Genomic DNA, 23,903 nt, shown 5'->3' with positions numbered 1-23,903 from the left:
GTCGGAGGAACCAGCCTCCAACCGCGGAAGAGCCCAAAGACACGGACGGCGACGACACAGGAAGATGACAGTAACGTCATGGAGGACGAGAAAGATAGGAATAAAGGCGTCAACCTCATTTTATGGTGGCACACTCAACTCAGCACCTCTTGGTGGGCCCCGCGGAGCTGGGAGAGGACAGCGAGAGCCGGCACTGTCTTGGGACATCTACAGGGAGCCATGAGACGTGCATACTCAGTTACGTGCAGCCGGGGTCGGGGGTGTCTACATCAAGGTCCCTGAGCTCACAGGTGGGCAGACCTAATACCTGCCTTGGGGGAAGGTAAGAGGGGGGTTGGGAAGAGAGACAAAGATGTCTGCTTCTACAGGGGGAGAGAATCCACCATGTGCTCACTTTAAGGCAGCACAGCTGTTAGGGGAGAATCCAGGGAATGATCTTTAAAGCAGGATCATGTACTTGGACTTTACATCTAACTTACCAAAGTGGAGGCTTTCCTACTGTGGAATCCCAGCTTTCCAGATTCCCTCTGTTCTAAGTCAGGGAATACAGTCCTCCGCGTCCTGCCCTCAGTGTGAGCTTCACACACGTGAGGTTATGCTGCGTGACCTTAGTCTCTCACAAAAGGGCAAATGTTGACTGAGATCATGTATCTGGGGGGAAAAAATAAGAAAAGGTTTTCATACCAGAAGAAACAAAATGTGATTGCTAGCAGGGGTGGGAGAGTAAGTGGGGTGGGGTGGGGAAGTAATAGACTGGAACAGGGGTCCTCAAACTTTTTAAACAAGGGGCCAGTTCAGACAGTTGGAGGGCCAGACTATAGTTTTAAAAAATTATGAACAAATTCCTATGCACACTGCACATCTCTTATTTTGAAGTAAAAAAACAAACGGAGCAAAATCACCCGGCAGGCCAGATAAATGTTCTCGGCGGGCCGCAAGTGGCCCGCGGGCCGTAATTTGAGGACGCCTGGACTAGAGGGTTGATAGGTGTTAACTTGGGTGAAGACTAACACACTATCTTAAAAAAAAGAAATGGAAAAAAAGGCCATTGCCCTGATGCAATTAAATGAAGCTTCCTGAGGGGTGTGGTCTACATCCTATATAAGGACTCGGTGGAAAAGCTGGCTTTTGCTTGCTCTGGATCCTGCACTTGGCTCATCGGCCTCTGGTACTTTAGACTTCACCCACCAGCCTGCAGATCCCAGGGGCTATCATCAGTCTGCCCTCTGACTTGGTGACTGGGCTTCATCTGCAGCTTCTAGCCAGTGGAGACTCACAGCACGTGCCTGCTCCTACAACAGTGTAAGTAAGCCATTTTCTTGATATAAAATATCTATCATCTATCAATCTACACGCACACACGCACATCACTGGTTTTGCTTCTCTGGAGAACCCACCCTAACACATCTGGTACCAGACCTGCGATGATGATTCTCGAGAAACACAATTGTAAGAATAAGCTTTCTAAATTGACCGTTAAGTATGATTGAGCCTCAAGTCTTTGAGAACCGCTAAGTCTGCCTGCCGCTATTAGTCAAGAGGGCTGGTTAATGAGGTGGCAATGAGGTGGCAATGTTAATGAACAAAATACCACCGTGAGCAGGCAGATACTGCTGTGCTCCCAGGGAGCAGCCTCCCCTCCCACCGTTGCTTCCAGACCTATAACTAGACTCCAGTCTCAGCAAGGTCCAAAAGGTGCAGTGGGAATGGTGGCCTGGGAAGAGGTACGCTGCCCTCCTATAAACCTGCTGAGCTTTCCTCCTGTGGAGGAACAGAAACCTGGCAGGCAGGTGTGGAATGGGTGTGGTGATGTGGGAGACACAGGGGGCTGGGCCGGCTGTGTCTGTGGTTCTTCACTCCCCATCTCAGCTGGAGAGGCGAGGAGAAGACGTGAGTGACCCTTAGTTGGGGGGTTGCTGAAGCTTGGGTTTCACGACAGCCCACAATCAGCCTAGTGGACGCACCAGGTCTACCTCGTACCCCACAAAAGGCGGTCCCTGGAGGGTGAGGGAACTTGTCCTGCTAGGGTGGAGTGATCAGGATGTCTGTGGAGACAGCTGTGATGGTGGTGGGAGTCCAGGTCACCAGGGTCGCCATGGGCTGGGTGGCTGTGAGTGGTCCCTATTTTATAGACGTCAGATTGGACAGTGGGAACTGCCCTCATTGAGATAGCTGAAAGAAAACAAAACGAAGATGTTGGATTGGAATGGGGTGGGGTGGGCCCCTGGGGGGAAGGGCCAAGTCGCATGCAGCATTCATTGGACAGAGGCCGGGGGTCGTGGTTACCGTGATGGTCAGCAGAGTCCTGGTCATGAGACAGTCTGACTCATCTGGACTGAGTGTGTTGGCGACTTTGGCAGGTAGCTTCCTAGGGGTGAGGAGGCTCCCAGACACTTTGATCTGTCTCTGAGCTGCCGGAAAGAGCACAGCACTGAGTTCAGACTGACAGAGGGCTGTCAGTCTGTAAGCCCAGAGCTCTCAGCCCCACAGAGGCATGCATCATGTCATAGGACCAGCCCATCCACAAAACTCTTCCGGAAAGTACCAAGTGTCACTGGTCAGGGGACTTCTCTCAGCAGGGTGTGTGGGAAGCAGGGTCCTTGGTGGCTCACAGAAACACATTGTGCTACACGCCGCCTTCTGGTGCTGCCACAGCCCTCAGCCCTGGACCTCAAACACCCCTGCCTCCCACGGGCCCAGCTGGAAGCCAGGAGTCCAATCAACTGGATGACAACTAGTTTGGGTTTGTTTTGTGCTCCTGCTTTCCTCCCCAACACACATATACATCCCTGGCACACATATAGATACCAGGATGACAGGTAGCCCACAGTAGGAGCTTTATATACTTGGCGAATCAGTGTTTGTTGTCCCCTCAGGAACACCCCTCCCCCTCCCCCCCACACACCAGTCTGGTACATGTCTGCACCAGGCCTCCCTGCTCCCACACAGGTTAGAGAAATCATGTCCCTTATCCCGTTAAATCAGTGTTTCCCAAAGTGGGTGGTACTCCCCCCACCCCACCCCACCCCAGGAGGGGGCGCGGTGCTGGACAATAGAATTAAAAAGGAAACAAAACTCACAGCAACCGTAGGCTAGAACAGCCCTGTGGGTCTCGGAGGTCCAGAGCTCTCTCTGGGAGCAGAGGGGTGGGGCACGGGCTGCACAGGGAGACCCCAGACTGTCCTGGGGCCGGGCTAGGACATACAGATCCCAGTGCCAGGGCGGCACTGTGTTGATGTTTTGTTTTTTTTCTGAAGTGTGCAGTAGGCCAAAAAAGCCTGGGGACCTGTTTGTTAAAAAGACCGGAGTTTTAGGTCAGCCCCACACACACCCGGTAACCAGGGCCCTGGCTGTGTCCAGTCTCAGTCTTCCCTGTGTCCAGTAACCAGTACGGTTACTCACTCCACAGTCCAATCCAGCGAGCTGGCCAGAGGGCCACACAGCAAGTCCTGGTTCTGCTGTCTCACCTGCCCTTGTGTCTCCAGGGTCCAAGAGGAGCAAAGCCTGGTGGGGGCCATGTGGTCCCGGCCCCCCAGCAGCCGCCTGACAGCTGTCCCAGTCTCTGCTTTGAATTAGAGGTGGTGTGGCCCTTTAAGAACTCCCCCCCAAAGCACACACTCCTTGCGGCCCCTTTGAAGTCTTGGGGCTAGAGGCGTCCCAGTGGCAGATCTGAGGGATGGCAGCCACCTCCCCCAGCCACGTGCAGATCACAGGGTGGAGGGGGGGAAAGCAAGCTTGGGTCACATGGCCTCAGGCCCTCGCCAGTGGCAGTCAGAGCAGAGGGGTGGGACTGGCAGGCTGTGAGAGATGGGGACCAGCCGGACCGTGGCCTGCAGCTCATTAGGACTTAGGGAGCTGAGAGGAGCCCATGACCCTTCAGCTGAGCAGGAGCTCCCCTCACCCCTCAGTCAAGCCGGTCACTCATATGAGCCTGTTAGGCTAGGCTAGGCCAGGCCAGTCGGGGGGCCACTGGCAATGGTATCCTGCCCTGGGAGGCTGAGCTGGCGGGCTGGGCTGCCGAATAACTGCTGGGGTCCCAGGCCCCTGGGGTCAGGGGCTGGAGTAGGAGGTCCACCACATGGGGAGACAAGGGGACACCCAGATGCAGGCCTCTGGACTTGGGGCACTCAGCACCCTGAGCTTGGAGACCTAGGATAGGGGGCCTTTTCCTCCAGGCCAGGAAGATAGGTGTCCTGAGAGCTGCAGGCTGAGTCCCAGTTATCCTCACAAGAGTGCTGGAGTCCCCGGATGAGAGAGTGGGGCCAGGACCCACACTCTGCACTGACCCACAGCCCATAGCCCCCCTAAGCTGGAGTCAGGGAAAAAGAGCACTCCCGGAGGCTCCCGCATAGGGAATAAGCCACTGGAGGGAGGGGTGGCTGCCAACTTACTGCCTGTTTGGACCCCAGAGGCCAGCAGCAGGGTATGGGACCAACCGCCCAGGTGGCTGTGTGGGGCGGGCTGCTGAGGTCAGCTGGCTGCAGCTGGGCCCCAGACAGCCCAGCCGGCTGCAGCTGGAGCAGAGCAGCCCTGGCTGATGCTGGGTAGTACTGGGCTGAGGGTCTTCGGGGGGGGGGGGGGGGTGTCCCAGAAGGCAGTTTGTATGCAGAGAGGGACAGCCAATCCTGCCAAGTTCTGTGACCAGGTCACCAGCCAGATGCCCACCCCCACCGTGTCTTCCTCCCCCTCCTCCAGGTCCACCCCCAGGGCCAGAACCTGGCTAGATACGGACTCAACTCTAATGTCCATGCACCTCCTCTGAGTCTCATTCCCAGGGGAGCAGGTTGTTTCCTCCATGGGGGGGGGACAATGGGCTGGCCTTGGGGCTGGGATACCCCTCTTGGAAGGCAAGCTGGCTCCACATCTGTGCTTTCCCTGGCTCCCTTGCAGCTAGGCTCAGCCAGGAGCACCTGCCACTGACATGGGTGGGGGGCAAGGAAAGCTGAGGGCACTCACCCTGGCTACAAGCACAGCAGCAGTTGCAGCTCTGGGGACCCGTGGACTGTAATGGTCCAGGGGTCAGTGCTGTAGAGAGGGGGACAAGATCCAACAAGATCCGTGCATCTGCCATTCGGTCAGATAAAAGCCGGGAAACTTCAGGGATTGGACTATGCACGAGGTGCCTGCCTCTGACCAGTCCACACAGGGCCGTGAGTTGACCATTGACAGAGGGACAGCAGGCTAGGTTCCCTGGGCACAGCTGGACACCAACCCTGTGTCTCTGCTGATGTCTCCTGTCTGCTGAGCTGGGCCTGCTGTGAGAATCAGGGTTCTGCCTGCCGCCCCCTTGGCTGAGGTTCCCAGCCAGGGATTGGGACTGCACACCCCAACTCCCATCTTTCCTAGAAATCCCCCAGACTCCCTGAGTTGGGGTTAGGAGGGTCATGAGGGAGCAGGGAGCAGTGACAGCCTGTCGGGGCCAAGTGGACACACTGATGAGAAAGCTCAGGATCCTCGGGGACCCTGTTCCCCTGCTTGGGGCCCACAGCGCCATGCAGGGGAACTGAGAAGATCTGGGGAACAGGGAAGTTCAGAGAAAGGACTGCAGCCTCACGTGTCGAATAAACCCAAACAGGTACTCCTCTGGGTTCAGCATGCAGGTCAAGCGCCTGCCCGGAAAGGGTGCCCTCCTTCTGCCCTGGAATTCCGCTGGCCGCGGGCTACCTATAGCGCCGCACTGTGCTGAGTACTCTCATGCGCAGGGCGCCCCGCTAATGGGACCTCTAGAAACAAGACGTAATGGGGAGGTCAGGGGCTGGCCCAGATCGCCCGCCAGGAAGTGGCTCCGAGCCAGCCTGCTCGAAGCTCCACCCAGTGGCGCCTGCCCAGAGCAGCGGTCCCTGAGCCTGCGGCAGCCCTGTCCCTGGAGTAGGGTGGAGTGTTGGAGATCAGAGTTTCCCAGGGCACTTCGGAAGAAAGGCCTGGCGAATTGTTCCCAGACAGCCCTCGGAGCACAGTGCAGTCCCTACACACGCAGGGTGGCCGAGTGGAATGTACCCCAGGGCAAGGTGCGGGAACCAGTGGAAGTTTCACTCAATGTCAAGTTGCCCTAGAACATTCTAACAGGTGGTCCGCTTGCATGTGGGAGCCAAGACCACAGGGTGAGGGGTGGAGGTGGGTGGCAGTGGTGGTGGTGGGCATGAGGGAACGGACTATGCCCCTGGTGCCTGCCTCTGGCCAGCACCAAGCAGGGTTTTGAGCTGACCAACAATGGAGGGCTAGCAAGGCGGTTCTTAGAGCTCACGTCCACTGTCAGCAGAGCAGTCCTGCCGTCTGAGGCTCCCAGGTCAGACCCACTCTGGACACCTGACCTGGTGAGGGGAGTCCTCCCCAGGACACCCTCAGAGCTGCTGGGTCTCTCCCAGGTGCTGTCAGGGCCTGGGCAGAGTGGCCTGGTGCTTGTGGGGAAGGGAATGTGAGGACCCCCTCCCTTGGGCTCATTCCGTTTCCAGCCTCAGGGCTGGGGAGAAGGGTAGCCCAGGTCACTGCCTACGTGGGGAGACCAGGTAGAGCTCCTGACTGCTGTAGCCTTGCAACCCGCGGTGTTGCAGGTGTGGGTGGAGCCAGTCCACAGAAGACAGCCTGCTCACCGCTGCTGCTCCCCCCCCTGCTCCCCCCACCCCTGCTCCAAAGGCAAGGCCAGTTCTTGCCCCTACAATGGGGGGAATGCCTACCCCCTCTAAGTGAAGGCACGTAAATTAGGGAAGATCCCATGCGGTGGAGTAGAGCATCTTGCCATCCAGAGCAGAGGAATGCAGCGCTTCTTTCCTGCCCCCTCCCCCCTCCCCCAAGATGGGGTATAAGTTCCCTGATCGCACAACTGCGTCCCCCACGTGGGTTTCCAGGAAGAATCCACGCTGTCCCCAGTGACCCCAGCCTAGGTTGGGGACAGGAGGCGCCCGGAGGCTAGGTGATGGGGCAGAAAGCTCGGCGGTCCTCAGACGTGACACAGCCCAAACCAAGCGGTTCTTGGGGGTCTGACGCAACATACAAGCCAGTGGCCGGAGGAATTCGGTAAGTTGTGGCTCCCTCCTCCTCTGCCCACCCCGGAGCGGACCAAGGAGACACCACCGCGGCGCCAGCCCCGTCGCCCGGTCTCTGCCGCAGGTCGCCAAGGGCGCTGGGGCTCGCGCCGCACCTGTCCGCTCCTCCGGAGGCCCAGGCGCCACTGCTGCGGGCCCCTCGGCGGGCGCGGAGCCCTGTGTCCGCCGCCGCTTTGATCCCGGGCCCCCGCTGGATAAAACTCCCGGGCGGCTCCGCGCCAGCGCCAGAGGGGGAACGCAGCAGAGCCAGCAGGACGCACCAGCGGGGTGGCGCAGGAGGAGCTCCGCGGAGACGGTGCGGGTCCGCCGCGGTGAGCGCGGGCTCCGGGGCCTTGCGGGGCAGAGGGGGCCGCCCAGGGGTGACTGGGTTCCAGGACTCCCCGCAGGCGGCTGGGGGGAGGGCGGTGGCGACCCCGCGGCTCCAGGTGAGCGCGGCCGCCTTGCGCTCTCGGCCGTCGGGCCCGGTCCGCTGCGGGCTCTCGGGGCGGAAAAGCCCTCGGGGCTGCCGGAGTGGGCGCGGGGGCGGCGGCGCCGGCTGGCCGCGGGCGCGGAGCCGCCGGGCCGCGCTGCCCCCCACGGAGCCGGCCGGGAGCGCCTCCGGCGGCCGCGACGGGGTAGTCCAGGCCCCTCAGGCAGCCTGCGGTTTGGGAAGAAAAGGCGACGCCGCCGCCAAGAAAGCAGTGAGCGCGGCCCCCTCCCCCTCGCCGCGCCGGGCGGCGGCGGCACTTCTAAGGCGCGGGCACCCGGGCCGCCGCGGCCCCGAACCGCCCAGCCCGGCCCCCGGCGCTCATTGGCGCGGCCAGAGCCGGCGCGCCCAGAGCCTGCGCTGCCCTCCCGCCGCGCCAAGCCAGCTGCCCCGGCCGAGCGGCGCCGGCCCGAGGAGCCTCGACGCCCCGTGCGCCCGGCCCGGCGGGGGCGCCCGGCCCGCCGCCCTCACGCCACCGATTCTCCGCAGGTGGCCGCGGCAATGGCCCGAGGGCTGCGCGTGCTGCTGCTGCTGAGCCTCCTGCACTGGGGAGGCGGCGAAGGCAGGAAGGCCTGGCGGCGCCGTGGACAGCAGCCGTCCCCGCCGCGAGCTGAGTCGGCGCCCGGGGCCGGGCAGCCGGTGGAGAGCTTCCCGCTGGACTTCACGGCCGTGGAGGGCAACACGGACAGCTTCATGGCGCAGGTCAAGAGCTTGGCGCAGTCGCTATACCCCTGCTCAGCGCAGCGACTCAACGAGGAACTTCGCCTGCATCTCCTGCTCAACACGTCGGTGACCTGCAACGACGGCACCCCAGCGGGGTAAGACCCCCGCCCGCCGGCCCAACCTCCCTAAGGGCTCCCTCCTCCAGCGCCCCGCGATGCTAGCCTCGGGAGTGCATCTGGCTGACCCCAGCTCTGGTCGCCCGCACACTGACACCTCTGCCACCGTGCCAGCCTTTCTGCGCAGATTGCTCGTGACCTGTGGCCCTGGGGCGGGGAAATACCTGTGTCCACAGGGGGCGGGGAAGCTGGGCTGTCCCCACTGACCCGGGACTGCCCTGGGAGAAGGGCAGGACCACCAGGGATCCCAGCTGCAAGGTCAGGACAGGGAGGGGACTCAGCACGGCGGGAGGAGCCAGGGTGCACAAGCCCACCCCCCTCCCCGCCCCCAGCCCCGAGGTAGATGCGGAGGAGCGTGCGAGACAGAGAGGTGGGTGAGGCCAGGCGTCCAGGACACGGAGCTAGCCATTAGGTAGACGTCCTCGACGCAGGGCTGCTATGCCCCTCTGCGCCTGCGGGGCACGCCAAATGTCCCCCACGCCTCCAGCGAGGTGTCCAGAACGCCCCTCAGGCCGCCTGCGCGCTCGGTTCCGGTGGGTCCCGCCCCCGTTGAGCCCGGGGGTTTCCCACCGACCGCAGCCTCTCGCTGCCCGTTCCAGCCCCGCGCGCGCCACCTCCCGGGACCGCGTATGGCCGCGCCGCCTCCTCCGGCCGGCCGCGGTCGCCCTCGTGTGGCCGCGCCGCCTGCCAGCTTGCCGGCGACAGGTGGCGGGCACCCTCCTCCCCGAGCGGGCTGGGGACGCGGCGACCCCACCCCTGCCATCTGGCCTGACCGCGCGCCTCTCCCTCCTCCCCAGCTATTACCTGAAGGAGTCCAAGGGAAGTCGCCGGTGGCTGCTCTTCCTGGAAGGTGGGTCCGGGCGCGGGGGCCGGTGCGCGGGGCCTTGGCCGGGTCCTCAAGGGCGGCCTCTGAGCAGGAGGTTCTGCCTGCAGGCGGCTGGTACTGCTTCAACCGGGAGAACTGCGACTCCCGCTACAACACCATGCGGCGCCTCATGAGTTCCAAGGATTGGCCGCGCACTCGCACAGGTGGGCCGGGCACCCAGGTGAGCGGGGCGCAGTGGGCGCAGACACCCGGCGCCACCGCCTGGGAGGGTCCTCCGGGATGGAAGCCAGCAGCTGCAGCCTGGGACCACCTTAAGGAGCGCTCCTCTCTCATTGTAGCCCCCAAATTCCAGAACCCTGAATGCCCCTGCCAGCCTTGTCCCTTCTCAGAACTTACTGAGTTTGCCCCACTCACCTGGGGAGCCCTCCCCGGGACAGCGCGACCAGTGGGGGGGTCACCAAAGCCAACTCAGGTGTGCCCACCAGTGACTAAGCCTGTCTGTGCCCCCATCTCTCACCTTCTGGCCACCTGGTTCATGCTGGCACCATGGTCCACCTTCTGCTGGGCCCAGGCCAGGGTCTGCCTCCCCAGTCCTCACTCTGCACATCCCTTCCCCTTCCGGCCTCCCCCAGGCACAGGGATCCTGTCTTCCCAGCCAGAGGAGAATCCCCACTGGTGGAATGCGAACATGGTGTAAGAGGGGTGAGGAGCTCCTGGGTGGGGGTCCAGCTGGGGAGGGTTCTTTCTGGAGGGCGGCTTCTGGGCGGCAGTCCTCCTGAGGTTGGCTTAGTTGAAGCCCTTCCTACCTTGTATGTGATCCTTCCTGGGGAGCAGGTCCTAGGGGGTCCAGACCTCCCTGGAGGTGGCCTTGCCTGGGGGTGGCGCCCTTAGGGGGGCTGGCCCTTCCTTGGGGGAAAGTCCTTCTCGAGGGATGCCCGGGTAGAGGAGGATCTGGGCTCCTTTCTGTCTGTGGCAGCTTTATTCCCTACTGCTCCAGTGACGTGTGGAGCGGGGCGTCCTCCAAGTCTGATAAGAGTGAGTCAGTCCTGGCATTGCTGTCCCTTCTCCCTCTCACCTTGGCTTCAGGAAAGACATGGCAGGGGGGGGTCCCTGTCCCTTCCTCCATAACTTGTTCAAACTCTGGGGGTGGGGTGGGGCAAAGAACGGGAAGTCTGCTCACCTGACCCTGCAGACCTCCTTCCCCCGGGGTGTACCCATGCACCTGACCAACCTTCCTTTAGTCTACTTGGGCCCCAGCTGGAGCCAGACCTGCTCCTCACAGCATCCTGGGTTGGGAGACCCTGCTCTCTGTCCTCCCTGTGTCCCACTAGCCCCACTTTCTCTGCAGACGAATATGCTTTTATGGGTGCCCTCATCATCCGGGAAGTGGTGCGAGAGCTGGTTGGCAAAGGGCTGAGCGGGGCGCGGGTGCTGCTGCTGGCCGGGAGCAGGTAAGCCTGGGATTTCGGTCAGGGCTGGGGAGAGTAGGGCATGGCCTGGGGCAATGAGGGGTTCCTGGCTTGCCAAACCTGGTTAGAGAGCTGGGGAGGCGGGGGCGGGCAGGGAGCTGAGCTGACTTCCAGAGGGGCCGGATGGGGAGCACATGGACTGCCCACTCCTTGGTGGGGGAGAGGGGCAGTCATTGATGAACTGTGGATAGAGGGAGGTACTTTCTCCTGAGCCTGGGAGCCTGGTAAAACCAGAACCACACTAGCCAGCACCACTCTCCACCCACCCCAGCACTGGGAGTTGTCTGGGAGTGGACAAAGTGGCCTTAAGCCACAGAGTTCACACTCAGATAAGGAAACTGAAGCGGGGAAGGGAGATGGACAGAGCCCCTTTATGCCCACCCCCACCGGTGTGCAGAGACCCTGGAGGGCCCGGAACAGGATCTCTGCCCCAGTGGGGACTTGGCCTAGGGGCCCGGGGACTTGGAACTCACTCTGCCACTTGACCTTCCCTGGGCTTCCACACAGTGCTGGGGGCACAGGCGTGCTGCTGAACGTAGACCGCGTGGCCGAGCAGCTGGAGGAGCTGGGCTACTCCGCCATCCAGGTGCGCGGCCTAGCCGACTCAGGCTGGTTCCTGGACAACAAGCAGTACCGGCGCACCGACTGTGTGGACACCATCACCTGCGCGCCCACCGAGGCCATCCGCCGAGGGTTCAGGTGCCCACCCCACCTGTGGGGCTGAGGGACCTCCGGGGACCCTGCCGGGGGTCTGTTCTCCTGTGCAGTGCCCAGGTGGTGAGGGCCAGCACAGACTGACACCAAAGTGTGGTCCCAGGTACTGGCAGGGTGTGGTCCCCGAGCGCTGCAGGCACCAGTTCAAGGAGGGCGAGGAGTGGCACTGCTTCTTCGGATACAAGGTTTACCCCACACTGCGCAGTGAGTGCGGCCGGGGGGGCGGGCAGGGTTGACCCCATACTGTGTCGCGACTGTGGTTGGGGGCTGGTGGGAGGGGCTCTCAGGACACGGATAGGGGGCTGGCGAGGGGGCCTGGGAGGAATTAGGACAGGGGTAGGTGCTGTGAGTGTGGCCCCAGGGGCCTGGGGAGTCAGGGCAGCAGTTCTACTTGCCCCTGCACATTGAGTAAGGGGTGACACAGACCATAAGAGCATCCACCCACCTTATTTTACACTGTAACTTGGGGTTGGAGAAGGCATGGTGCTGCAGCAGGTGTCCCCACTCTGCTCCCCGTGCCTCCCTGAATGCCCAAAAGCCAAGCTTAGAGGTCACTGCTTGGACCTGGACTGGAGGCAGCTGGGCCCCGTACCAGGAAGGGGCACCAGGACGGATGTTCTCAGCTTGAATCTCATGGGAGACCCCTTGGTCCTCAGGGACCAGGCCTGCTAGGCACCCTGTGGTCAGGATGACCTTAGAGCAGGTGGGTCTGTCCCGTCCTGAATCTTAAGCATCAGGTGGTTCTGTCCCAGGCTTCCGCATGGCCCTCCCTGGTCACAGGGAGTTGGGAGGGCCCACGTGGTGATGGTCCAGGGGCCAAGGCTCAGGAAATGGATGTCATCACTACCTTTGGTCACAACTGGGTTAAGGCTGGGAGAAGGTGGGGATCCCCCCAGGGGTGGAAAAGGGCATTGGCCAAGGCAAGCTTTAGGGGGAAGCCCCCCATTGGCGGAGCTAGCTGAGCGCTGCCCCTGCAGGCCCAGTGTTCGTGGTACAGTGGCTATTTGACGAAGCTCAGCTCACAGTGGACAACGTGCACCTCACTGGGCAGCCGGTACAAGAGGGTCAGTGGCTGTACATCCAGAACCTGGGCCGCCAGCTGCGGGACACCCTCAAGGATGTGGCGTGAGTTCTGGGACCCCAGTGCACACCTCAGTGTGCTAGTGAGGGGGGCCCAGGTCCTCCAACCCATTGGGGTCCAATGACATTCCTCCTGAGGGGCAGGCACTGGGACCCTACCCCACTGCCTGGACCCCAGTGGGCTGTGGGAACAGGTGGTGTGGGGTGTGGTGTGGTGGAGTGGGGTGGGGGTTGGGGAAAGGCTGGGGGCTTGGCACTCACACCACACAACGCTTCTCTCACCAGGGCCAGCTTTGCTCCCGCCTGCCTCTCCCACGAGATCATCCTCCGCAGGTCTGGGACCTTTCTGTACTGTACCCATAACACCTCACCCTGCCCAGAACCCTCACCCGCCTGTAGGCCCCCTCCACTTGCCCCCAGTGCTGTGCGCCTCATCTGGCTGCCCCTTGACCCTGGGTCTCCGCCTACAGCCACTGGACGGATGTCCAGGTGAAGGGCATCTCGCTGCCCCGCGCACTGCACTGCTGGGACCGGAGCTTCCAGGACAGCCATAAGGCCAATCGAGCACCCCTGAAGGGCTGCCCCTTCCACCTGGTGGACAGCTGCCCCTGGCCCCACTGCAACCCATCGTGCCCCACCATCCGGGACCAGCTGACCGGCCAGGAGATGACCGTGACGCAGTTCCTCATGCACATGGGCTTTGACGTGCAGAGCGTGGCCCAGCAGCAGGGTCTGGAGCCCAGCAAGCTTCTGGGCATGCTGAGCAGTGGGAGCTAAGGGCCCTGCCCCCGGCCATCCACTCCTGCCCTGCCCTGCTGACCGACTGCCTCCCCCAGCCTCTAGCCCACCGAGGGGGGGCCAGAAGCACTGGATTCCTCAGCCCAGAGGCCCCTCCCAGCTGCCCCAGCCTCTCCTTGCCTTCTTGTATTATTTTATAAAGTAACTTTTTTATTACTGTAATTTTAAAAAGGAAAATAAGCAAGAAATATATGATGAATGACATTGTTTTGTAAAATATATTTTTTAAATAATGAAAAAAAAGAAAACCAAAGAGTCTCGCCCCTCGACGTGTTTATTTGAAGGGTGTTCTGTCCACCTCCCCCCTGAGGCTCCACCCCCAGGGCATTAGGGAGAAGGGAGTGCCCAGGGGAGCCCGGATCCTCCCGAGCAGGTACCCGCAGTCCAGGAAGGCAGAAAATCCTGCCCTTGACCCCACAGCCCCCTCCTCACCCTCACCCACCCCCACCCCAGGTGGTTCAGCTGACTTTTCCCTCCAAGTTTCATGGTGAACTGGTGAAGGCTTAAAGCAGGGTGTTCACAAAGTGGATGATGCCGCCTCCTGGGCGCGCTGGAAGGAACCAGCAGAGCTGCAAAAGGGCAAACCCGCATTTGTCCTGGATTGGGGGGCGGGGTTTGAGAGCCCATTCCATAATTCATACACGTTTTGTTTCATCTCAGTTCACACCGATTTAGGTGAGATTCACAGGACATGTGATTACCATTCACTACTCGCAGCCCCTGAGTTGCAGCGACTCAATGTGAATACCCCATGGGTTTCTGGGACTGGCACTCTTTCCAGGAGCAGTCTCCTGCTAAAGGGCTGGTGGTTGCGAACCGCTGACCTTTCGGTTAGCAGCCTGACGCATGCATGACCCACTGCGCCACCAGGGCTCCTCGTTAAGCAATGAGAAGTGAACGATCCAGTGGTGTTTGAGCTGATGGGCACTGCAGTAACAGAAGGTTTGAACCACATGTGGGGTCTTTAAGGGGCAGGCGTTTATGCGCTCAAGGGAGGTTGTTGCTAAATTGCCCTCCAATTAGTTCCAGCTCCTAGAGACCTCACCCAGTACGCAGCAGCGTGAACCCCCACCCCATCTGACGTCACCCTCACACCTGTTCCTCTGCTGGGGCCCATTGTTACAGCCGCTGTGCCCGCCCGCCCTCCCTCTGGAGGGTCTTGCTCTTTTTCTCTGGCACCAGGTCGGTCCTTCTCCAGGGACTGGCCTCTCCTCCGGACAACATGTTTCAAGTACTGAGTGAGACGAAGTCTCAGCGTCCTGGCCTCTCAGGAGCATTCGGACGGTGCTTGTTCCTTTGGCAGTCCATGGTACTTAAAAGATTCTTGGTCAACAATCGAATGCATTGATTCTCCTCCAGTCTTCCTTAATCAGTGTCCAATTGTCACGTGCCCATGAAGCCAATGGAAACAGCACGACTCGGGTCGGGCGTCTCTTAGACCCTAAGTTACATCTCTGCTTCTCCATGCTTGGAAGAGCCCTCGTGCAGCAAATGTACCCAATTCAGTCGGCCTTTGACCTTTCGACTGCTGCTTCCACGAGCATTGATTGTGGATTTGAGCGAGGTGAGAGCCTCGCAAAAGTCCCTCTTTTCTCCGTGTACCAGATGTCACCTACTGGTCAGCGGTGAACCCTGGGGGAAGGCTTTCTGTGTGCAGGCTCTGGGGAAGGCCTCGTTCCTGGGCCATCTCCCCGCAGGTACCTGCCCCCTCGCTTCCTTCCTCACTTAGGATCTTTGCTGTCTCTAAGAAGATTGACTCAAAACACACCCTTGGCCCACAGGAGTGAGTCCTGCCTGGCTCATCGAGGTAACAAAGGTCACTCTCCCCACCAGAGAGATCACAGACCTGGGGCTGGGCCAGGACTCTTGGCAAGCCTGAGGAGATACACTCCATCTGCCTGTGGTGAGTGGTGTCTGATGGTCACGATCGTGTCCCACCACCAAGTGTGAGGGAGACTGGCCTGAGATGGAAGGGATGGGCACACTGACTTCAGCTAGGGTTCAACGGACCAGTGTGGGGACGGGCAGGACCAGGCAGTGTTCTGTTGCACATGGGTTGCTATGGGGTGGGACAGAGTGGACAGCTAACCAGTGAACAGTCTCCCTCATCATCCCAGAAAGCCACCACAGACTGGGCCAACAATGCTCCTAAGACGTACCTGTGCACAAAACTCAAAGGCGGGAAAGAGTAGGAGACCCCCCTCCCCCATCTCATCCAGCTCTACGCCAGCCAGCTCCGCTCCCAGAGCAGTCGGCAGCCACATCTCAGAGATCTTTGCAGCACATCCAAGCTCACCCAAGAGCCACAGTACCTGATGCCAATGCTCACCCCGTGAACAGGCCCATAGGCAGCTTCCCTCCCTGTTGCCCACTGCCCTCCTCACGTATTGCCTGCCCTGTGTTCAGGAGCTGCCAGGGGCATGCATTCTGGTCAAGCGGATGAACTGAGTGGCTTGCACAATACCGGCGTCATCACTGGGAGAGGAGAACAAATGAGTGCTGTGGGCCAGAAATCCAGCTGGCCTGGGTTTCCACCACAAGTGGGTCAGCCACAGGAGGGCCTCCAGGGAGGGGTGCCATAGGCTGGTCCCCAGGGAGCAGGGAGAAGGGGGAGGGACCCAGGGGACCCCTTGAAATCCAGTAGGACTGGAGATGGGACCATGGACCCTGGGCTTGAAGTGGGAGAGGGGGCTGCAGTCTGGACCGAGCAGGGAACAAGAGGAGGGAGAGATGGCACCTTCTGAGTGCTGGTGACAGTGATGTCAGCTCACAACTGAGAGCTGCTTCTCCGCCTGGAGTGAGCCCGCTGGCTCCAACGTGGCGCGGTGCGCCTGATGCTTTCGGAGCCCATGAACATGACACTTGTGGGCCAGGCCCCTGGGGTTCCACCCAGTGAATGCGGCCTTCTGTTAGTCTGTTCTCAGGCATGGTCAGCAGGCAGGCAGAGAGGCCAGCTTGGCATGGCCTGGCATCTCACTCTGGGGGCAGGTGACAGGGAGACAAAGGAGGAAACTAGGACACATTACCACCTTCCAGACCAAGGTCAGACAGGAACCAGGTTAATGGTTTCTCAGGGGTGTGGCCTGGGAGGTTGAGGGGTTATTAGACAACTAATAACAAGGAGTACAAGAAAGAAGCATTCTGAAGTCCGTTTTGGTGACGATTGTACACGTCTTCCTGCTGTGACTGAACAACCGAGTCTTATGGCATGTGGATTATGTGCCAGGAAAATTAAGAAACTTAAACAAAAACCCCAGGGGCCTTGGAGAAACATCAACGCCCAGGGGGGAAGGAGGTGTCATTTGAAGAAGGCTCATCAGAGAGTCTCACATTCAGCTCAAGAAAAGTAACAAGGAAAAAAAAAAAAAAGAAAGGTAACAAGGGCCACCTTGCTGAGGCTGGGCCCCTCCCGCTGGACAGCGAATAGAGGAAGGCCCCCCAGCAAGATGGATTGGATTACAGGGAGGCTGCAAGGCCAGCCAGCGGAACTGATTAGGGAACGTGTGGGCAACGCAGAACTGGGCGGGGTCCTTCTGTTGCAGGTAGTGGGGCCAAGACATGGGGGTGGCGTGGCCATGAGTGTGCTAAGGGCCCGGGACAAGCAGCTCTGGTGATACAGCAAGCTAGGCACTGAACTGCTAACCACAAGGTCAGCATTTCAAACCCCCCAGCCGCTCGGGATGTGAGGCCATCTGCTCCTGTAGGACCCAGAGCCCCTGAAACCCTCTAGAGGGTGCCTATGACTCAGAACCGGCTCCAGGCAGGAGTCTGGCTAAGGCCCTGCTTCAGAGTGGGGGCACAGCACGTCTTTCGTCTCATCCAGGAGTGAACACCTACCCCACAGAATGCTCTGGCGGCCACGTCTCCTCCGGTCTGTTAGCATCTCACTGTGACCAGGTATTGCCGATCCTGCCAGGAAACGCCGGGGGAGCGAGCCTGGCTGGGTCTAAGTTCCTTCCAAGGGAATTCATCCTAATCAGCATGCTCTCTACTCCTTTTCATCTCACACCTGGAGAGAAAGGGTTAACCTGGAGATGGCCCAGGTGTCTGTGGGGAGAAGCTGACACAAGCTGGAAAACAGAGGCCAGGGGGCACTGCGGTCAAGGTCAAGAGCTGGCTCTCAGGGACCTGGAGGCCATCCTACATCTGGTTGTTACCCTCAGTTCCCAGAAGAGCCCACCCCACAGAGCATCCGCATAGCGGGAGTCTGGTCTTGGGGAGCTGGCAGACCTGGGTAGTGAGGACAGCTTAGGCAGCAGAGGGGTCACAGAGCCACAGCGGAACCGCAGAGAAAGGTGGCTTTGTGTGGATCTGTTCTCAGACCGAGCATCCAAGGCCTCCCCAGCAGTAACTTGTTTGCAAGGATGGACAGACCCCCAGGCTGTGAGGGCCGTCAGTAGGCTGACATGGGGCCTGGGTTTCTTGTCTTCGACTCCTAGAAAAACTCAGACAGAACAAGCCCCACCCGGAGGAAAGAATGAAGAAAGCACGAGATACATGGGGACAAAGAGTCCAACGGCCCCTGGACCCCACAGGCGCCTGAGAGCAGAAGGACTGGATGGTGCCCACTTCCGTGCCCACTGCTCTGAGAGGGACCCCAGTGGGAGACCTCGGACAGGATGGGAGGAAAATGTGGAACAGACTCACAATCAAGGAGGAGACCAGGCTTACGGGCTGGACAGAGACACCCTCCACACCCCAGACTATGGCCCTTGTTCACCCTGGGGGGCTGGAACGGAGCCCACCCCGTTAGAAAGATCAGCCATTTGAAAATGGTCAAGAGGACAGCCCGTGGAGGAAGCAGGAGAAGGGAACGTGCCCTGAGGGGGTGATGGGCTGAAGTGAAAAAAAAAACGCGCATACGTTGCTGAATGTGAAACGTATTGTCCGCTCTGAGCACTTTCACAGATGCCACATGAAAAGTCTGGGGGCAGGGAGGGTGGAGGGAGCTGTCGGTGAGTGGATTCCGACAGAGTGGGACCATCTCAGAGGGTCTCCGAATCTGCGACCGCCTCATGTTTCGCCTTCTGGGGGCTGGCGGGTTAAACAGCCGAGGGCCTCTCCCAGGGTGACCGGGCCTCCCTGGTGCTGAGCAATCTATCATCTTCGTGTGGGAAAACACAGTGGCCAGGCCCATCTTCACACACAGACAGGAAGGAACTAGAAGCCCAGGGAGACCCAAGGGCCTGGGAGGAATGAAAGTGGGGGGGGGGGGGAGTTCAGGTTGTCTGTGGTCACCAGGCAGGAAGAACTGGGACTAGCATCCTCCCACCCCTGACTGTCCCCACCGGGGTCAGGAGCTCTACCTGCAGGCTGCACATGAAATGGGTGCTTGCCTGCAGTGGTGGGGAGGGGTAGGGGTGCTCCTGGCTGTGAGCACGCCTCGGCAGGATGGAGGGCAGGCGGTCACCTCGAAGACTCTATCCCACGCCAGGTCCTCAGGGGGCCTGACCCGAATGATGGCAAACCCCTCCCAGGACTTGCTTGTGGCTATGTCTGCCGGGGCAACGGCATGATAAGCAGGCACCTACAGTGGTGTGATGGACGATGGGATGGGCCCTCCCAGGGAATCAGGTGTCCCTGGGTTTGAACACTCAGCTCCAGTGGGGGCTGGGTCACTCTGGGGAGAAGGCAGAGCACGGGGGGCGAGTGGGCTCCGGATGCACCACGCCAGCTGCCTCCACAGCTTCTGTGAGTGTCCCTTCGAAAGTGCTCAGCTGGACACAGCAATGAGGACACAGACCACGGGCAGCAGTAGAGGGCAGTATGCACGACCAGTCAGCGCTTGGACCATGACCCCTCATAAAACGCCAGAGATGGGCCGCCAGGGCCAGGCACTCCTGACCTGGTCCTGGTGGAATTAAAAAAATTTTTTTTTAATTTAGAAAGTGCATTTTGGGGACAGTGGGCATGTGACTAGGCCTGGGGACCAGGGACTATTGACTTCCTTGAGTGTGGCTGCCTGGCTGGGCCTCCGCTGAGGAAAGGCTGGCTCTCCGGGCATGCTGACAGAGCCTGACCTGCCCACACAGGGGACTAGGGAACTGAGCACTTAGGGACCAGGCTCCCATAGTGGGTACAGGGCCAAGGAGAGGCCAGATTGCAGGCAGGCTGTCTCCACCAAAGAACTATCCTAAACCTTGCCTCTTCCTGCAGTGTAACTGTAACTTTCGCAGGAAATCCCATCATCTAGGTAAGTGTTTCTTGTGAATTCTCTGTGGGCACTGCAGCACACTATCCAGGCCCATGGAGAAGGAGGGTGCGGTGGACCACATTGCTGTCCGAAGGTGGCTGAGAGAAGTGACTGCACCTTGGCCTTAGAGGAAGCAGCCTTGGACCACAAACAAGGATTACCCATGCCCGCCCTGCCATTTTTTATTTTTAAACATTTTATTGGGGGCTCTTCCAGCTCTTGTAACAACCCACGCATCAATTGTATCAAGCACTCTTGTACATATGTTGCCATCATTATTTTCTAAACATTTATTTTCTGTTGAACCCTTGGTGTCAGCTCCTCTACCTTGGCCCCTGCCTCACTGCCCCCACTGTCATTCGTACAGTAAACACATTCTCACAATGAACACATAAAGCCCTGTGCTCCTGTAATCCATGAACCAATAGGCCCCCTGCCATAGGAAGTATGCTGACCATGGCGAGCCTACAGGACAGGGTGGGACTGTGGGTTCTGACGCTGTAACTCTTTAAGGGAGTAGAAAGCCTGTCTTTCTCCCGCTGACTCTGCAGTGGGATCCAGCCACTTTGCACTGGTTCGGCAGAAACTGATAGCTAACTTTGGGGGGGTTGAGTTCGGAGAATCGACTGTCAACACAGTACTTGTCATCTGGATTCTCTGCAAGGTGGGTGGCTGACAGTCGCCCAATGTGGAAATCGCGAATGAGCACTGCTTCCTCTTTTTAACGTTTCTCTGTGCAACAGCCCCTTCGAAGCAGTCGTGGCAGCATTCATTCTGTCCACAGGGATAAAAAGCCACATGCAACTACGCCGATCATTTTCACTTCTTCATTTTGCAAAATTCGTTGTGCTTTAGATGAAATGCTGGATTCTTATCCCCTTGTGTTTGTACTTCCATAAGCAAGCCTAGCGTGAAGAGACAGTGTCACACACCGGAGGGTGGGGCACTGTCATCCTTTCAGCCGGGAGTCAGGGCTACAAGCGACGCAGTCCCTGGAGTTGCTCAAAGCTATAGCCAGAGCAGTTGCTGGACGTCCGGCAGAAGTAGAAAGGGATTTTCCAAAGACGAACAAACAAAATATGCTCGGGGAACAGAAGCCCCTGTTCCTAGTCCCCTCAGCTCAATGGCTGTTGTCTAGTCGGCCTACCTCTGAAGGAACAGGTCCAGCTCCTACAGCGCACAGGTGGCCAAGGAGGCATCCCGCCACCGCCGCAACGCTCACAGGGACGCCAGTCGAGAAGGCATGTGGAAATATATGAACTACCAGCCGTGCTGTTTGGTTAGGTGTCTGTGGGAAACAGAAGGCTTTCTCCCAACCTGTCCCCCCAAATATAGGCCAAACTTAGCTGCTTGCGAATGACTGTACACTTGGAGGTCATCAGGAGTAGGTCAGGGGTCATTCTCCCTAAGAGATATCAGCCATCTAGAGCAAGCAGACACCACTGTCTATTCCACAACCAGTAGGGTCCACTCCCTTGTAGTAGACCCCAGAGAAGTCATGCCCACCCAAGAGGGGCCAAGGTTAGGCCACCATCATGAATCCTAGGGCCCACCCATCTTGTCACATGTATGCCTCTAGTCCCTCCTCATCCTTTCCAGTCACACTTATGCCTATTGTACTGCCTCTTCCTGTGACATGCGGTTACCTGCAATCACGCCCCCGAAGTAGATATAACCCTTGGTTAGCAATAAACGGGGTCCTTGAGCCTCCTGCCGGGTCTCCGCCCCACCTCGCCTAGGCCTACGCTGTGTGCGGACCTGGCCGGTAAGATCACGGCCATCCAGGAGGTGAGCATGCTACTATGAAATGTGTCTGACTGCATTATTTGACTCTCTCTCTGTCTCTCATGCTCTCGATGACTGTATTATAATCTTTATGTATCTCAACCGTATAATTGTGCCTATAGAACGCACAATTAGTTGTGGGGGCTTGGCCACTTCCTCCACAGGTATCGTTTCATATTTCTGTGAATACTTTAAATCTCATGACCTAATATGGTCTGTGTTCCTCTTTCATTGTTATTATTTAGGTATGAACTGTATGAAATAATAAACTCCCTTTTTGGTATATCTTTTTTAATACTTAATAAAACAGTGATTAGGGCAGTGAGCCTGTCGTGATTATTTAATCACGTGAATCCCAACATTGCTTTAAGTTGGTGGTGGTCCTGCAACAGCAGACTCCGTCCACCAAAGTGGACCCCGTGCCAAACATAGCCGTTCCTGTTAGCAGCTGAGCACCAGGACCACTGTGCCACGGACTCCATCCATAGGCTGAGACGTCAAATCACAAATGAAGGTACAGTACAGCCGAAATAGGATGCAAACACCCATGTTCTACCACTGTCTACGAGAAAGCATGACCCTTGTAATTGGATGACTAAATGTGTCACACATAAGTTAGCATGTGTATGTAAAACAACACACTTAAATCACATACAGATACAATATTTAAGTAAATCTGTATATGGATAAATATATAAATTGTCCCGATCTGATCCCACCACACCGAGGCAAAACACTAAGAGATTGCAACAGAACAGCAAGGGGAGCAGAGTAACAAAGTCCCCAGGGAATACAAAAATAGACTTGGGTCCAGGGCTTGGTACCCCATCTGACTCTACCGGAAAACACTCCTAAAGGCCAAAAAACAGTCCTTGAACTAACTACAGGCTTTCCTTTGTTGCTGTAGTTGTATTGTGGGGGTTTTGTCATTGGCTTTTTGTTGTTGTTTTATTTTCTTTCCTTGCTTGGTTTTACTCTGTCTTGTTTTTGTGCGTGTTATTATCTCCACAGGTCTGTCTAAATAAAATAGGCTGATGAACAATCTGGAGGAGAGAACAATGGGACCGACAGCTCTGGGGGGAACATGGGAGATGGGGGTGAAAGGAAGTGGTGTTAACAAACTCAGGGACAAGGGAACAAGTGATCGGTGGTGAGGAGGGTGTAGGAGGCCTGGTAAGGTGTGAGCAAGGGTAATGTAACAAAGAGGAATTACTGAAACTCAAATGAAAACTGAGCATGATAGTGGGACAAGAGGAAAGTCAAAGGAAATAGGCATGTACATATATAAACATTTATATATGAAGATGAGGAAATAGATCTATGTGCATATATTTATAGGTTTAGTTTTAAGGTAGCAGATGGACAATGGGCCTCCACTCAAGTACTCCCTCAATGCAAGAATACTTTGTTCTATTAAACTGGCATTCCATGATGCTCACCTACCCAACACTATCGCTGAAGACAAAGTGGGTGCATAAGCAAATGTGAAGAAAGCTGATGGAGCCCGGCTATCAAAAGATATAGTGTCTAGGGTCTTAAAGACTTGAAGGTAAACAAGCGGCCATCTAGCTCAGAAGCAATAAGGTCCACATGGAAGAAGCACACCAGCCTGTGTGATCACGAGGTGTCGAAGGGACGAGATATCAGACATCAAAGAACAAAAAATCATATCATTGTGAATGAGTGGGAGTGCGGAGTGGGGACCAAAAGTCTATCTGTAGGCAACTGGACATCACTTTACGTAAGGGTCGTCTCGTGGAGGAGAAGAGCCAGTCAGGGTGTAGTGTAGCTACGATGAAACATACAACTTTCCTCTAGTTCCTAAATGCTCCCCCCGCCCACCATCATAATCCCAATTCTACCTTACAAATCTGGCTAGGCCAGAGGATGTACACTGGTACAGATAAGAACTGGAAACACAGGGAATCCAGGACAGATGATCCCTTCAGGACCAGTGCCGAGAGTGGCGATACCAGGAGGGTGGAGGGACAGTGGGGTAGAATGGGGGTAATTGATTACAGGGATCTACATATAACCTCCTCCCTGGGGACGGACAGCAGAAACGTGGGTGAAGGGAAACGTTGGACAGTGTAAGATAATGACAAAATAATAATTTATAAAGGGTTCATGAGGGAGGGGGGAGCAGGGAGGGAGGGGGGAAATGAGGAGCTGATGCCAGGGGCTTACATGGAGAGCAAATTTTTTCAGAATGATGTACAAATGTGCTTTATACAACTGATGTATGTATGGATTGTGATAAGAGTTGTATGAACCCCCAATAAAATGATTTTTATATATATATATATATATATATATATATATAAATTGTGCACACAAATATAGGACCAATATGTCATATTGGGTACATCAAGAAATAAAATGACAAATTAACACAAATATACACTCTATGAATATGTATCACTTACATAACCACACCCCGTGTTTTATGTGTTTGTAAGTAGTATGCTGTGTTATGAATGTGGTCAATGCATTCATTACGTCTCTATGTTGTCCTGTGCCTTAAGGTTCATGCTGACCCACAGCAGCTGGACAGGACAAGCAGAACGGCCCCCTGGCTGTGGATTTGTGTGTGTGTGTGTGTGTGTGTGTGAGACAGCTTTATATCAAGTCCATAAATCCGATATTAGCCCATATGTCCAATACCAGTTTATAAATTCCTCTTTGGGCTC

General features: G+C 57.6%; 1 protein-coding gene across 1 annotated transcript; it reads left to right on the top strand.

Annotated features, from left to right (window-relative positions):
* Positions 1–7,988: 7,988 nt before the first annotated feature.
* On the top strand, positions 7,989–13,488 carry NOTUM (notum, palmitoleoyl-protein carboxylesterase). The gene is made up of 11 exons (XM_075559477.1): positions 7,989–8,327; positions 9,146–9,198; positions 9,282–9,377; positions 9,807–9,867; positions 10,151–10,209; positions 10,523–10,625; positions 11,151–11,342; positions 11,461–11,561; positions 12,335–12,482; positions 12,723–12,770; positions 12,908–13,488. Exons 1-11 carry the CDS (start codon positions 8,011–8,013, stop codon positions 13,212–13,214), a joined length of 1,485 nt encoding a protein of 494 aa, XP_075415592.1. The 5' UTR covers positions 7,989–8,010; the 3' UTR covers positions 13,215–13,488.
* The last annotated feature ends 10,415 nt before the right edge of the window (positions 13,489–23,903 follow it).

This window comes from Tenrec ecaudatus, chromosome 10, assembly GCF_050624435.1.
Source record: "Tenrec ecaudatus isolate mTenEca1 chromosome 10, mTenEca1.hap1, whole genome shotgun sequence".
Lineage (NCBI taxonomy): Eukaryota > Metazoa > Chordata > Mammalia > Afrosoricida > Tenrecidae > Tenrec > Tenrec ecaudatus.
This window is presented reverse-complemented; position numbering and strand designations above follow the sequence as displayed.

Coding starts and splice junctions, on each gene's coding strand:
- NOTUM (XM_075559477.1), top strand. CDS start 8,011: ATGGCCCGAGGGCTGCGCGTGCTGCTGCTGCTGAGCCTCCTGCACTGG. Junction 9,378..9,806: donor TTGGCCGCGCACTCGCACAG/GTGGGCCGGGCA, acceptor GGCCTCCCCCAG/GCACAGGGATCCTGTCTTCC. Junction 10,210..10,522: donor GTCCTCCAAGTCTGATAAGA/GTGAGTCAGTCC, acceptor CTTTCTCTGCAG/ACGAATATGCTTTTATGGGT.